Source organism: Aotus nancymaae, unplaced genomic scaffold (assembly GCF_030222135.1).
Source record: "Aotus nancymaae isolate 86718 unplaced genomic scaffold, 86718_ANA_hifiasm-v0.15.2.pri h1tg000031l, whole genome shotgun sequence".
NCBI lineage: Eukaryota > Metazoa > Chordata > Mammalia > Primates > Aotidae > Aotus > Aotus nancymaae.
Window position 1 is genome coordinate 5626454 of NW_026988444.1, and position 15159 is coordinate 5641612.

The window sequence follows — 15159 nt, forward strand, 5'->3', positions numbered from 1 at the left end:
GCTCCAAGAGCGTGGCCGTGTCCCTGCCTAAGAGGGCACGTGGGGACCTGAGGTCCCGTGGGAAATCCCGCAAACGTGAACGCGCACTCTCCCTCTCAGCCTTCCTTCCCGCCCCACGGAAGGAGGGTGGGCACGAAGGGTTACACATGGGGAGACCGAGTCACGTGCGGTACCCGAGCCCAGCCCTGCACTGCCACACCTCAACGGAACAGAGCAGAGAGGTGTGTGGGGCTCCTGGGTAGTTCCCCAGCCCCAGAAGCCCCTTATCTCTAGGAATTCTTGATGACAGCGACATCATGGTGGCCCCTGTCATTCCACAGCCTCAAGACTCACCGCTGGGAGCTCAGTAGCACCTTCTGCAGGGCGAGCAGCCCCTCCCTCGGGGCTCAGGCTCCTGGAAAGGCTCAGCCTTGGGCAGCCTTCGCAGGGTCAGCAGAGAATGGGGTTGGGAAGAGTGGAGCTGGGGGGTGGCGTGGGGACAGGCAGGCCAGGCCCTCCTTCGTACCCCAGCACCGGGCTCCCAAATGAGAGGTCCCTGGCACTGCCCAGAGGAACTTATGCCACTGTGGAAATGACTGCTGTCTGCTTTGTCCATCGTCCACTCCTCCCAGCGACACGCACACACTCATTCCCTCCACCTGCTGCGAAGGAACTGAGCTTCTAACTGTATTTAATTGGCTTCTAAGTGGCCACACGTGGTTGGTGGGTGCTGTAGTTGACAGCGCGGCCTGAAGGCTCTGGAGCTCCTCGCACCGCAGGGCCCACAGCACACAGACCACAGCTGCAGACCTGGGGGAGGCGGCAGGGGTGCCGTGAGAATCCTGCTCTGCCCGTAACCCCCGGTGGAAGGATGACATTGAGTTCCCGACGCTGCGCTCCTTGGGAGCACGAACCGCGCCTGGAAGCAGCTGATCCCAGTGGCCCCCGGGTCCCCGGGTCCCGGCAGCGGCTGCCCCAGGGGCCTGGCCCGCAGCGTCCGGGAGGGAACGCGGGGCTGGGGGTGCTGCTCAGCCGCTCCGCGCGTCCCGGCTCCCAACACAGCGCCCCGGCCCCGCGCCGCGCCCGGCTCCCCGCGCCCCGGCCCCGCGCACAGCGCCCCCGGCCCTCCCCGCCCGGCGCCCGGCGCCCCGCGCCCCGGCCCCGCGCACAGCGCCCCCGGCGGCGGCCGAGCGGAGCCCGAGCGGGGCGGCGCACGGCGCGGGGCCGGGCCGGGCGGCTCCCGGCGCGACTTCCTGTTGTGCCCGCGCCCCGCCGCCGCCGCCCGGCGCCCCTCGCCCGCTGCCCGCGGCCCGGCGCGGCCGCCGCCCATGGATTTCACCTAGTGCCGGCGGCCATGGCCGCGCAGTGCTGCTGCCGCCAGGCGCCCGGCGCCGAGGCCGCGCCCGTCCGCCCGCCGCCCGAGCCGCCGCCAGCCCTGGACGTGGCCTCGGCCTCCAGCGCGCAGCTCTTCCGCCTCCGCCACCTGCAGCTGGGCCTGGAGCTGCGGCCCGAGGCGCGCGAGCTGGCCGGCTGCCTGGTGCTCGAGCTGTGCGCGCTGCGGCCCGCGCCCCGCGCGCTCGTGCTCGACGCGCACCCGGCCCTGCGCCTGCACTCGGCCGCCTTCCGTCGCGCCCCCGCCGCCGCCGAGACGCCCTGCGCCTTCGCCTTCCCCGCCTCCGGGCCGGGGACCACGCCGCCGCCGCCGCTGCCCGCCTTCCCCGAGGCGCCCGGCACCGAGCCCGCCTGCCGCCCGCTGGCCTTCAGGGTGGACCCGTTCACCGACTACGGCTCGTCGCTCACCGTCACGCTGCCGCTCGAGCTGCAGGCGCACCAGCCCTTCCAGGTTATCCTGCGCTACACCTCGACCGACGCCCCCGCCGTGAGTCCGGGGCGGGCGCCGGGGCTGCGGGCCGGTCCGCAGGGCGCTGCTGGCGGCCTCTTGCCGCACAGCGGGGCCAAGGGACGCGAATCTGCGCCCTCCACCTGGGGCCGGCAGCGCGGGCCGGGGACGCTCGCCGAGAGGGCGGCAGCAGCCGGGCCCTGCGTCCTTTCCAGGTGCCCCTGATGATTCCCAGCTGTTGCCTGTTTGAGCCTTAGGAGCCTCGGATGGAGCCCGGGGTCCCGCGGGGACACGGGACAGTATGGCACCCAGGGAAGCTTCTCGTTCAGGTGTTCTGTCTCTGCCTGGGGACAGGAGCAGCTTCTGGCACCCGCCAAGGTGTGCATCTGCAGGATCCTGGCACCGAGGGTTGGGCTGGAGTGTCAGCTGCGAAAGGGCCTCCGTGGGACCTACTAGGGCCTGCAGATGTGTCCAAGCCGGAGGCAGAGGACAGGGGCCTGGAGGTTGAGATGCCCGGCTGGGAGCTCCCCTGGCCAGCACTGCTGGAGCGTTGAGGCCAGTGGGCCCCGCAACCCCACCACAGACACACATAGGCTCTGCAGGGCTTGGGCACGGGATACTCCCCACTCCAGAAATCCTGCAGGGAAGGCCGGGTGGCCCAGGCTGGCGCTGTGGCTGCAGCACCCCCTCCACCTCCACCAGTGGGGGTGCGTACAGGATAGAGCAGGGCCTTTCCTGCCCACAGCATGGGGCTTCATACGCGTCCCCAGGTGGTATGGACGGCACACATGCGACACCAAACATATGCCACACACACCGCTGCGGAGGCGCCGGAAGTCCAGCTGCCACTGGTCACAGCACACAAATGGACAAGGTGGTAGAAAGGTGGTAGAGAGGCGTCAGGCCACAGAGGGCCAAGGTGACATCTGGGCAGGAAGAACCCAGACCCCTGGACATCTTCCAGGGGCCGTGAGCAGGCCCCCCACCTCACCTTCTTCCCAGAGCCCCTGTGGGTGCACAGGCCCCGTGGGTGCGCAGCCCCTGTTGGTGCACATGCCCTGTGGGTGCGCAGTCCCTGTGGGTGCGCAGTCCCCGTGGGTGTCCAGCCCCTGTGGGTGCGCAGGCCCCGTGGGTGCGCAGCCCCCGTGGGTGTGCAGGCCCTGTGGGTGAACATGCCCCGTGGGTGCGCAGCCCCCGTAGGTGTCCAGTCTCTGTGGGTGCGCAGGCCCCGTGGGTGTCCAGTCCCCGTGGGTGCGCAGGCCCCGTGGGTGTCCAGTCCCCATGGGTGCGCAGGACCCGTGGGTGTGCAGGCCCCCTGGGTGTCCAGTCCCTGTGGGTGCGCAGGACCCGTGGGTGTGCAGGCCCTGTTGCAAAGTCCCCGTGGGTGCGCAGGCCCCGTGGGTGTGCAGTCCCCGTGGGTGCGCAGGACCCGTGGGTGTCCAGTCCCCGTGGGTGCGCAGTCCCCGTGGGTGCGCAGGACCCGTGGGTGTCCAGTCCCCGTGGGTGCGCAGGACCCGTGGGTGCGCAGGACCCGTGGGTGTCCAGTCCCCGTGGGTGTGCAGGACCCGTGGGTGCGCAGTCCCCGTGGGTGCGCAGGCCCCGTGGGTGTCCAGTCCCCGTGGGTGCGCAGGACCCGTGGGTGTCCAGTCCCCGTGGGTGCGCAGTCCCCGTGGGTGTCCAGTCCCCGTGGGTGCGCAGGACCCGTGGGTGTGCAGGCCCCGTGGGTGTCCAGTCCCCGTGGGTGCGCAGGCCCCGTGGGTGTCCAGTCCCCGTGGGTGTCCAGTCCCCGTGGGTGCGCAGGACCCGTGGGTGCGCAGTCCCCGTGGGTGTCCAGGCCCCGTGGGTGCGCAGGCCCCGTGGGTGTCCAGTCCCCGTGGGTGCGCAGTCCCCGTGGGTGCGCAGGACCTGTGGGTGCGCAGTCCCCGTGGGTGCGCAGGACCCGTGGGTGTCCAGTCCCCGTGGGTGCGCAGTCCCCGTGGGTGTGCAGGCCCCCTGGGTGTCCAGTCCCCGTGGTTGTCCAGGCCCCGTGGGTGCGCAGGAACCGTGGGTGTCCAATCCCCGTGGGTGTGCAGGACCCGTGGGTGTCCAGTCCCCGTGGGTGCGCAGTCCCCGTGGGTGCGCAGGACCCGTGGGTGTCCAGGCCCCGTGGGTGCGCAGTCCCCGTGGGTGCGCAGGCCCCGTGGGTGTCCAGTCACCGTGGGTGCGCAGGACCCGTGGGTGTCCAGTCCCCGTGGGTGCGCAGGACCCGTGGGTGCGCAGTCCCCGTGGGTGCGCAGGCCCCGTGGGTGTCCAGGCCCCGTGGGTGCGCAGTCCCCGTGGGTGCGCAGGACCCGTGGGTGTCCAGTCCCCATGGGTGCGCAGGCCCCGTGGGTGCGCAGTCCCCGTGGGTGCGCAGGCCCCGTGGGTGTCCAGTCCCCGTGGGTGCGCAGGACCCGTGGGTGTCCAGTCCCCGTGGGTGCGCAGTCCCCGTGGGTGTCCAGTCCCCGTGGGTGCGCAGGACCCGTGGGTGTGCAGTCCCCGTGGGTGCGCAGGCCCCGTGGGTGTCCAGTCCCCGTGGGTGCGCAGGCCCCGTGGGTGCGCAGGCCCCGTGGGTGCGCAGGACCCGTGGGTGTGCAGTCCCCGTGGGTGTCCAGTCCCCGTGGGTGCGCAGGACCCGTGGGTGTCCAGTCCCCGTGGGTGTGCAGGACCCGTGGGTGTCCAGTCCCCGTGGGTGTGCAGTCCCTGTGGGTGTGCAGGACCCGTGGGTGTCCAGTCCCCGTGGGTGTGCAGTCCCCGTGGGTGCGCAGGACCCGTGGGTGTCCCCATGGGTGCACAGTCCCCATGGGTGCGCAGGCCCCGTGTGTGTCCAGTCCCCGTGGGTGTCCAGTCCCCGTGGGTGCGCAGGCCCCGTGGGTGTCCAGTCCCCGTGGGTGCGCAGGACCCGTGGGTGTCCAGTCCCCGTGGGTGCGCAGGACCCGTGAGTGCGCAGTCCCCGTGGGTGCGCAGGCTCCGTGGGTGCGCAGGCCCCGTGGGTGTCCAGGCCCCGTGGGTGCGCAGGCCCCGTGGGTGTCCAGTCCCCGTGGGTGTCCAGTCCCCGTGGGTGCGCAGTCCCCGTGGGTGCGCAGGACCCGTGGGTGTCCAGTCCCCGTCGGTGCGCAGGACCCGTGGGTGTGCAGTCCCCGTGGGTGCGCAGGACCCGTGGGTTTCCAGTCCCCGTGGGTGCGCAGGACCCGTGGGTGTCCAGTCCCCATCGGTGCATAGTCCCCGTGGGTGTGCAGGCCCCCTGGGTGTCCAGTCCCCGTGGGTGCGCAGGCCCCGTGGGTGTCCAGTCCCCGTGGGTGCGCAGTCCCCGTGGGTGCGCAGGCCCCGTGGGTGCCCAGTCCCCGTGGGTGCGCAGTCCCCGTGGGTGCGCAGGACCCGTGGGTGCGCAGGACCCGTGGGTGTCCAGTCCCCGTGGGTGTGCAGGCCCCCTGGGTGTCCAGTCCCCGTGGGTGCGCAGGCCCCGTGGGTGTCCAGTCCCCGTGGGTGCGCAGTCCCCGTGGGTGCGCAGGCCCCGTGGGTGCCCAGTCCCCGTGGGTGCGCAGTCCCCGTGGGTGTGCAGTCCCCGTGGGTGCGCAGGACCCGTGGGTGTCCAGTCCCCGTGGGTGCGCAGGACCCGTGGGTGCGCAGGCCTCTGGCCAGCCAGCCCTGCCCCCGCTGTGGTACTCCAGGGCTCTGACAGGTGGCAAGTATGCCTCCCAGCATGACAGGTGATAACTGAGGAGATGGGCTTTTCCCTGGACTTGATCCATGGAGCCCATGTGTCTGGTTCACCAACACTACAGCCTGCACAGTGGCTGGACCAGGACCCTCGGCAGGCTGCTGCAAACGGGGCCCGGTGAGCAAGGGTGGCCGTTGTCCCTTGGCTTCCTGTGGCCTACTGGGCGGCCCTTGGGTGCTCTGGGCAGGAAGGGTGGCATAGTCCCCAAAGTCTGAGTGGTGTCAGGGTTGGCAGGCTGGGGACAGGGTGCCTGGCCTCACCTGGCCTGCGAGCCGGCCCCATTGCAGAAGACAGAGTATTCGGCCCTCCCCTCAGGCACCCCCTTTGTATGTGAGCTCCGTGGGGCTGGGGTCACATGTGGAGTCCCCTTCCCTTCCTGCATGTTCCAGGGACTCAGACCCAAATCCCTAAGCCTGTCCCTGTGCCAGGGAGGATGCAGCAGGAGCTCTCTGGGAGGTCCTGCCAGTGGGCCCCTAGCCCCAGAGGCTTTTGGGGGTGCTGCAAATGCTTGGGCACATTCCCGCACCCCACCCCAGCAAGAACAGCATTCTTCCTGCCCTGCAGCCTGTTCCTTTTCTACCAGCCCATCAGCAACCGCGCCCGGGTGCCCTGACGGGGGCTGGTGACCCATCTGTGGGGCAGGGCCCGTCCTGCCTGGGGGCTCCGCCCCAGCCCCTCACTTCAGGGCAGGGTGAGAGCTGTGGTCCCTGCTGGTGTCTGGAAAGACGGCCAGGCCACCGAGGCTGGGGGTGGACATGGGCAGTAGGGAGAGGTGTGAGTGGCTGGAGCCTGAGAAGGGCCTCGGGAGGGTGAGGCGAGGCTGCGGGCACAGAGCAGTCGTGAGGGGCGTGCAGGCTGAAGGGCTGAGGAGGCTCCGGCAGGGAGGCTCCTCCGTACAGACTCCCAGGTCCCAGCTCAGCAAGAGGGAGGCTGCATTTGTGAACGGCTCCCCAGGTGGGCCCTGAACACGCTGGCCGCCCAGGGCTCAGCAGGACCGGAAGACAGCCGTGCAGCCTTGCTGCCGGGTGGGGCAGGCCGGGGCAGCGACAGGAAGTTTCGAAGAGATGTGAGTGCTGGCAGGGGTCTGGTTGGGTCTCAGGGAGGCAGCCCTCCTGCTCTGGGGTCCGCCTGGCCCTCGGTGGCCATGAGCTGTGGATTCCACTCATCCACTCTTGGGAGCGTGTTGGGGCGTCTCCCACTTGTGGTCTTGGGAGGGCCCGTGCGCGTCCAGCCTTAGGTGCGTGAGGAGCAATTCAGTTTGCCTCGACGATCTCGTCCCAGCAGAGGGGAGCGTGGGGACGCCGTGCAGGGCTGACTCAGGACGAAGGTAATGTGGCTGTGGTTGGAAGAGGGCCCCCCGTCAGACTCTGAGCTGCCTTCACTGGAGAGATCAGAATTCCCAGATGGAAGATGAGACAGGCGTGGCAGGAGAGGGGCAGGAGGGCCGGGAATGTGGGCTTCTCATCGGGGTGGGCCTGGCCTCGGCGTGTCGGGGCAAAGAAAGCCTCATCAGCTATGGTGCAGGTGAGAGGGTGGCCGGGGGGTGACCTTGGTGGGCAGGTGGGCAGCAGCTGCAGTGAGCACACCCGTTCCATAGCACTCACTGCAGCAGCGCCGGAGGCCTTCCCTCGGCCACTCCCGTCCCCTGCCCGCAGGAGTCTCTGGCCTGGCCTCCACTCCCTGCTTGCCGTCCCCTGGCCTGGAGCCTGTCTACTGGGGGGTCTCTCCAGGCGAGGCCACCTGGGCTCTGGGTGGCTCTGGGCCTGGACGTGTTGTCTGAAAGCACATGGAGGCTTTGGCTTCCTGGGTTCCACTTTCCGGGCTCCCTTTCCTGGCCATGACCAGATGAGCTGCTGGGAATTTGGACTGAGTGTGTTCCGACTGTGCCTCAGTTTCCCTATAGAAGCTAGGAGAATGCAATGATGGGCTATTCCCTTTCTTTGGCCTGGCGTTGGCTGGGAGATGTGCCCTGTAGCTCCCTGACACAGAGCCTCCTGCCTGGGCTGGGGGCTGGCCCTGGTGACACAGAGTAGGCCACACCCTGGGTCACCTGCCCCTGCTGTCCCCCTGGCCAGGCAGGTAAGTGAAGGCTAGGGGGTGGCTATTGGCCCTCAATGAACCCAGCAAGATAATCCAGCCATCGTCCCCTCCCAGAGCCTCGCCGCCTTCTGTCAGGCTGCTGCCTGGTGGCTAGGGCCCAGAACCCCGCTGGGTGGCTGTCTGCTGATGCACCCTCCCGTCCTCCTCCTGCAGATCTGGTGGCTGGACCCAGAGCTGACCTATGGCTGCGCCAAGCCCTTCGTCTTCACCCAGGGCCACTCCGTGTGCAACCGCTCCTTCTTCCCGTGCTTCGACACACCCGCCGTCAAGTGCACCTACTCCGCCGTGGTCAAGGTCAGGGTCCGCCAGCTGCCCTCACCCTGCTCCCAGGAGAGCCTGGCAGCCTGGCCAGGCCACCTCCCCTTTGCTCCTCCCCGCCTGGGCTGTGGCCCCAGCTGCCAGCAGGCCATGGCGCTAGTGGGAGCTCACCCTCCCAACTCTCTGGGAGGAGACGCTGTGCAGGCCACGGGGAAGCTGGGCTGCCTCCAAGGCGCTGGAGAGGGACAGGGTCCTGGACCCAGGGTGTCCCCGAAGGGACCGCGGGGGCCCCAGACAAGGGGTCTCCAGACAGAGCTGCTGATCCCTGCTGGAGTCTGAGTCGCCGGCCCAAGCTTGGCAGCACCCTCTGTGCTGGGGCGAGGTTTGCAGACTGGGAGCTTGAGGTTCCGCATGGAGGGTGGCAGTTCTTTGAAGAGTTCTCTGACCGAAACGTTCCCTGATAGGGGTGTAAGGTTTCCTGCTATCAACATGCGATTGCCTGACAGGCTCCCTGGCCTGGACTGGGGGTGTGCTGACGGTGGGGCCACGCATTCTCAGTCCGGCCTCATTACAGGCGCCATCAGGGGTGCAGGTGCTAATGAGTGCCACCCGGAGCGCATACCTGGAGGAGGAGGGCGTCTTCCACTTCCACATGGAGCACCCTGTGCCCGCCTACCTCGTGGCCCTGGTGGCCGGAGACCTCAAGCCGGCAGACATCGGGCCCAGGTAGGGCCTCCTGCCAGGGCCTTCCAGGGCTGCCCAGGCCCAGGTCTCAGGGAGAGCCCCACCAGGAGCTGGGTCTGTGGCCTGTGTCCACAGCTGCCCTCCCGAGGACCCCACTGGCCTCCGGGTGCTCTGGGCCGGCCCTGCCCCTGCCTTGGTGCCGCCACCAGGGCCCTGTCTGCCAGGCCCTCCCACCCACGTGCCCTCAGACCCAGCAGCCTAGACCCCCAGTGTCAGCCCTGCAAGCTGGCCCTTTCTGCCAAGGCCCCCGCACAGCCTGTCACCCTCACACCCTCATCAGTCCCTTCAGCCCAGAGATAAAATGAGCTCAGGGGCCCCTGGAATGCAGCTCTGCCGCTGCTGTGGGAAGGGCCAGGGTGGCTGCCTGTCCAGTGAGGCAGGTCGGGCCTTGGGCTGGGGTGAGCCGGGCTGGATGAGGTGTGGGTGTTAGCGTAGCCCCAGGGCAGTGGGAGAGCCCAGTAGGGTGAGTGGGGCTGGGGCTGCTCGGCCTCGGCTCACCCTCCTCGCGTACAACAGGAGCCGCGTGTGGGCCGAGCCGTGTCTCCTGCCCACGGCCACCAGCAAGCTGTCGGGCGCGGTGGAGCAGTGGCTGAGTGCAGCTGAGCGGCTGTATGGGCCGTACATGTGGGGCAGGTAGGCCCTGGGGCCCTGGGGCCCTGGCTGGCTGGAAGGAGGAGTCAGAGGAGCCCCTCATCTGCCCCCCAGGGTGTACTGTCCCCATCTCCTGGGAAGGAAGTGGAGCTCACTGCAGGGGCTGGGCGGATCCCTGCTGAATGGACAGCGGGGTGTGGGTGTGCCAGGCGGGGGTCGGGGCCCCAGGCCTGCCACCCTCACCACCCTCCCGGTGCAGATACGACATTGTCTTCCTGCCGCCCTCCTTCCCCATCGTGGCCATGGAGAACCCCTGCCTCACCTTCATCATCTCCTCCATCCTCGAGAGCGATGAGTTCCTGGTCATCGACGTCATCCACGAGGTGGCCCACAGCTGGTTTGGCAACGCGGTCACTAACGCCACGTGGGAGGAGATGTGGCTGAGCGAGGGCCTGGCCACCTACGCCCAGCGCCGCATCACCACTGAGACCTACGGTGCGGGGGTCGGGGAGGGCGGCCACTGGGGGGTCCAGGGAGGCGGCCGCTGGAGGCCCGGACACTGAGCCAGGGGCAGAGAGCCCGGCCTGGCTCCCCTGCCATGCTGCAGGTACCCACCCCCCAACTTCCCCAAGCCCCCTCACCTCTCCACTGTCTCCGGACCCCATCCAGGTGCTGCCTTCACCTGCCTGGAGACTGCCTTCCGCCTGGATGCCCTGCACCGGCAGATGAAGCTTCTGGGCGAAGACAGCCCGGTCAGCAAGCTGCAGGTCAAGCTGGAGCCAGGTACCTGCCCCACAGGGCCCGCTCCCGGAACCGGGACGTCACCCCCAGGGCCTCCTTGCCTGCGCTTTGTGTGCTCGGGCTGTGGCTTTTCTGTCCCCACTGTGCCTGAGCCCCTGGCCTGGGCAAGGCCTCGCTGGCTCAGAGCCACCGCCGCCTCGGAGCTCCAGTCAGCGTGGTGTGGGTCCTCAGTCTCTCCCGAGGCCCTGCCACTGCATGCCTGGGCACGTGAGGGACAGCAGCCCTCGGCCCTTCCTGCTCCTCGGAGCCGGAGCACCGCCCCTCCCCGTTCTGTGGGACACTGGTGGGTTCCGGCCCCAGCCCAGGCGGGTGTTCTTGCAGGAGTGAATCCCAGCCACCTCATGAACCTGTTCACCTACGAGAAGGGCTACTGCTTCGTGTATTACCTGTCCCAGCTGTGCGGAGACCCGCAGCGCTTCGATGACTTTCTCCGGGTGAGCAGCCCCGGCCCGGGACAGCCCGGCTGCCACCTGCTCCCAGCCCCTGCCCAGCTCACAGGGCCGCTCTCCTCTGGCGGTTGGGGTGGAATTGGCGGGGCCTGTGAGCCTGGCAAGGACCTGGTCCACCTTTCTTTGGGGGGAATGCCTAGGTTGCCACCTCCCCCTCCCACCCTGTGTTCAGTCACTTAGCAGGGCCTCTGTGCCAGGTGCCGCCTCTGCACCCACCCTGTGTCCAGGACGTCCCTTGGCTCACACCCTGCGGTGCCCTGCAGGCCCCTCTGGTGGGGCTGCGCGTGTCCCTATGCCCCAGGCCTGCTGAGGCCCCACCTCTGCCACACAGGCCTACGTGGAGAAGTACAAGTTCAGCAGCGTGGTGGCCCAGGATCTTCTGGACTCCTTCCTGAGCTTCTTCCCGGAGCTGAAGGAGCAGAGCGTGGACTGCCGGGCAGGTGAGGCTGACCCCAACCCCACCGCGGCCAGGAAGCTGTGCGTGTGATGACAGGCGGGGCCTCTGCTGCCTGAGGGGCCACTCCGCCTGGAGGAAAACACCGTCATTTCCTGTCTGTCCTTCAGCTGACCCTGGCTGGACCCTGTGGGCCCCAGGCTGGGATGCTATGAGAACAGGGCTGGGGTAGGGGACCTGCCTGGAGGCGGTGGCACGAGGCCAAGCAGGCCGAGTTAGGCACCCCCAGGGAGCAGGCCATGGAAACCAGATGTGCGAAGGGCCTGGCACAGGACGGGCCTGTGACGGGGGTGTCCTGGAGCTGGTGGCCAGTGGCCAGTCCTGCTTATGCATCCTCCGTGAGGGTATCCCTGAGGCTCTGAGGGCTTGGGGCCCAGGAAGGCACTGCAGGGTTCAGACATTGAGGGAGAGGCCAGCATTGCTGGGGGGTGGTGAGGTGCCAGTGGGAGGGCTGTGCCTGGTGACACCAACTTTTGGAAGGTACAGGAAGTGCAGCAGGAGCTTTCTGGGTGTCCAGCATGGGCACCGCACTTCAGAGCTTCAGCATCATCTCAAGAGCCTGTTGCCCCCACCCCGCCCCTGCTGGCTCATGGCGCAGGTGGCCTCCACCACCTGAGGTCGGGTTTAGCCTACTTCAGTGTCTTCCACCAGGAGAGGCGTGGAGAGGGTGGGAGTCCCCTGGTCACCAACCCAAGCCTCCGCCTCCCTGTAACCCTCACAGCCCTTCAGTGGCTTCAGGTGGCGGTGCTGATCCTGCCTTCCTGAACGGCCCACGTCCCTGGAACAGGCCACCTGCCTGGGACACACTCAGGGTCTGGGGTCTCCTGGGCAGACTGCTCAGGCAGCCCCTCCCCAGCCCAGGCAGGGACCCCAGGGTCACTTGTCCCCTCTAGGGCTGGAATTCGAGCGCTGGCTCAATGCCACAGGCCCGCCGCTGGCTGAGCCAGACCTGTCTCAGGGATCCAGCCTGACCCGGCCCGTGGAGGCCCTTTTCCAGCTATGGACCGCAGAACCCCTGGACCAGGCAGCCGCCTCGGCCAGTGCCATCGACATCTCCAAGTGGAGGACCTTCCAGACAGCACTCTTCCTGGACCGGCTCCTGGATGGGTCCCCGCTGCCACAGGGTGGGTCCCCAAAGCTGATGGGGTGGCCCAGGGGCTGGGTTGCAATGCTGGCCCAGCCCTGACCTGCCCTGGACCCTGTACTGCCCCCTGGCCTGACCTGCCCCCGGCTCTGTACTGCCCCCCACCCTGACCTGCCCCCTGCCCTGACCTGCCCCAGACCCTGTACTGCCCCCCGCCCTGACGTGCCCCCCGCCCTGACCTGCCCCCGGCCCCGTACTGCCCCCCGCCCTGACCTGCCCCTAGCCCTGTACTGCCCCCCGCCCTGACCTGCCCCCAGCCCTGTACTGCCCCCCTGCCTGACCTATCCCCCGCCCTCACCCACCCCCTGGCCTGACCCACCCCCGGCCCTGTACTGCCCCCCGCCCTGACCTGCCCCCAGCCCTGTACTGCCCCCCCGGCCTGACCTGTCCCCCGCTCTCACCCACCCCCTGGCCTGACCCACCCCCTGGCCTGACCCGCCCCCCGGCCTGACCCGCCCCCACCTGCCCCGCCCCCGCCACAGAGGTGGTGATGAGCCTGTCCAAGTGCTACTCCTCGCTGCTGGACTCGATGAACGCCGAGATCCGTATCCGCTGGCTGCAGATCGTGGTCCGCAACGACTACTACCCGGACCTGCACAGGGTGCGGCGCTTCCTGGAGAGCCAGGTGTGGCCTCCTGCCCGGGGCGCAGGCCCGACTCCCTAGTCTGAGCCCTTGGGGCGTGCCAGACACATTCGGGAGAATGGGGCAGGGGAGACGTAGGGGTCCGTGGGGAGGGGGTCACGCACCCGGAGCAGTTCTTGGAGAAGCTGTGGAGGGGACTGGCTGGGAGCAGGAGTCTAGGGTCCAGGCCACCCCAGCCTGCTGGGCCCTGCACCTTCAGCATCCAGGTCTGGGCAGAGGGGACATCCAAGCTCCTCAGAGAGAGGCCCCGGCTGCCCTGTTTCCTGTGTGTGCTCCCTCCAGCCCAGGTTCCCTGGAGATGGGGCCTCCACAGACGGCCAGGAAGGGCGGGGTAGAGGTGGGAGGCCGACGGCAGGCCCCCCGGCCACCAGAGTCCAGGCCACAGCCCTGAGGATGAAGCTGGGGAGCAGGGGCGGGAGGGCCGGCAGGGTGGGCTGGCCTGCCGGGGAGCCCGCAGCATGACCGACTGCCTGTCCCGCAGATGTCACGCATGTACACCATCCCGCTGTACGAGGACCTCTGCACCGGGGCCCTCAAGTCCTTCGCGCTGGAGGTCTTCTACCAGACGCAGGGCCGGCTGCACCCCAACCTGCGCAGAGCCATCCAGCAGATCCTGTCCCAGGGCCTGGGCGCCAGCACGGAGCCCACCTCAGAGCCCAGCACAGAGCCGGGCAGGGCTGCAGCAGACGCGGACTCGGACGCACAGGCCCTGCTGCTCGGGGACGAGGCCCCCAGTAGTGCCATCTCTCTCAGGGACGTCAACGTGTCTGCCTAGCCCTGCGGGCTGACCCTCGACCTCCCAGACACCACAATTGTGCCTTCTGTGGGCCAGGCCTGCCATGACTGCGCCTCGGCTCTGGCCATGAGCTCTGCCCAGGCCCACAAGCCCCTCCCCTGGGCTCTCCCAGGCAGGGAGAATGGGGAGAGGGGCCTTCTTGTATCCGGCAGAGACCTGTGGGCCTGGCCTCCCCACTCCCAGCTCTTGCACTGCAGGCTCTGGGGCCAGCCCGCACACGCCATGCCTCCTGTCTCAACACTGACAGCTGTGCCTAGCCCTGAATGCCAGCACCTGCCAGGTGCCGCCTCCGGGCAAGGGCTCCAGCAGCCCCACGGTGACCGCCACACTGTGCCTTACGTCCGCCATGGCCCAAGCTGCGCCATCCCTGCAGCACGCCTCCTCACAGGGATCTGAGCCACCTCCCCGCAGAGCCCTGTACCCCGCCCCTGGGGTGGGCAGCCTCACGTGGTCCCTGGCACAGGGACAAGGACACAGACATTCCCTCGGTGTGGGGGCAGGTGACACAGAGGATGGATGTCCCTGGGGAGGGCCCCTGGGTCCCAGACCACCTCAGCCCCTCAGAACAAGGAGTCCCCGGACCCAGGGGGAGTGTGGGGACAGGACAGCCTGTCTTGTGGCTTCCCGGGGGCGGGAGGCACATGGGCACAGTAATGCCCCAGGGAAAGTAGGAGGTGGGGCTGGTGCTCTCTGGACCCACCATGCTGGGAGAGGCAGCCCGGGCCTGGGGCTCCAGCCTGGTACTGCTGCGATGGGGTTTCACGGTGATGGTCCCATTAAACTTCCACTCTGCAAACCTGACCTCCCTCCTCTTTCTCCCAACTCTCGGCCTCCACACCTGCCCGGCTGTGTAGGACGGGCTGGCCCACCAGGACTTGGGGCCTGGAGCCAGCCGCAGCCCCACCTCTGATACACGGCCCGAGAGCAGGCTCCCCGAACCCTGCCCAGCCCTTTGGCTGGACCTCCTGGGCCTGAGCAGCCTCCTCTGGATGTCACAGGAGGCCATGTGTCACCTGCACCTCTGTGGCTGTAGCCACATCCCGGCCTCAGTGGTGATACTGTCCCAAGATGGATACAGGGTGACAGACATGTTTGCTTTTGGAGGATTGAGATTTCCCATTTCCCAGGTGGTAGGTGTTGCTGCTCTTCAGGGCCCCTACGGATGTGGCTGCGCCCCCATCTCAGTGCCACACGCAACTGGGCAACATGCCGTGGCCCGGAAGCACGTCTCCCCGCAACCCGCTGGCCAGGCCCAGCCACAGCTCCACGCCACACGTGGTGGCCAGGAAGTGGGGAAGGCAGGAGGTGGGGGGGCAGAGAACCCTGGTGACGCCGCCGCCCAGTCCCCAGCCACCACATGCCCCATTCACCCTCCTTCGTGTTCCGGATGCTCGCCCCTCCCCCGGCAGATGGGGCCCCTCCTGTGGCGGCGGCAGCTCCTGTCTAGGTCTGGGGCCAGCTCTACAAGTGTTTCATGTGCCTTCCTCACATCAGGCCTGGGGGAGGCGCCACCCCATCCAGAGGCCCAGGAACTAAAAGACCATCACTGCCCCTCACACCCAGCGGGGGACAGGGGTAAGACGACTGCAGTAACCCTGGGAAAGGGGGTGCGGAGGGCACC

General features: G+C 68.5%; 1 protein-coding gene across 2 annotated transcripts; it reads left to right on the plus strand.

Moving 5' to 3' along the window:
- The first annotated feature begins 1333 nt into the window (after positions 1 to 1333).
- RNPEPL1 (arginyl aminopeptidase like 1) lies at positions 1334 to 14339 on the plus strand. Of its 2 annotated transcripts, none has more exons than XM_021665054.2 (11): positions 1334 to 1858; positions 7812 to 7952; positions 8491 to 8642; positions 9177 to 9293; positions 9511 to 9746; positions 9921 to 10034; positions 10374 to 10486; positions 10833 to 10941; positions 11849 to 12079; positions 12582 to 12724; positions 13224 to 14339. In XM_021665054.2, the coding sequence occupies exons 1-11, from the start codon at positions 1334 to 1336 to the stop codon at positions 13515 to 13517; spliced, it is 2175 nt and encodes a 724-aa protein (XP_021520729.2). In that variant the 3' UTR covers positions 13518 to 14339. The 2 variants fall into 2 exon arrangements, with proteins under 2 accessions (XP_021520729.2, XP_021520731.2); XM_021665056.2 differs by having other exon boundaries at positions 1745 to 1822.
- The last annotated feature ends 820 nt before the right edge of the window (positions 14340 to 15159 follow it).

Coding starts and splice junctions, on each gene's coding strand:
- RNPEPL1 (XM_021665054.2), top strand. CDS start 1,334: ATGGCCGCGCAGTGCTGCTGCCGCCAGGCGCCCGGCGCCGAGGCCGCG. Junction 8,643..9,176: donor CCGGCAGACATCGGGCCCAG/GTAGGGCCTCCT, acceptor CGCGTACAACAG/GAGCCGCGTGTGGGCCGAGC. Junction 12,725..13,223: donor GGCGCTTCCTGGAGAGCCAG/GTGTGGCCTCCT, acceptor CCTGTCCCGCAG/ATGTCACGCATGTACACCAT.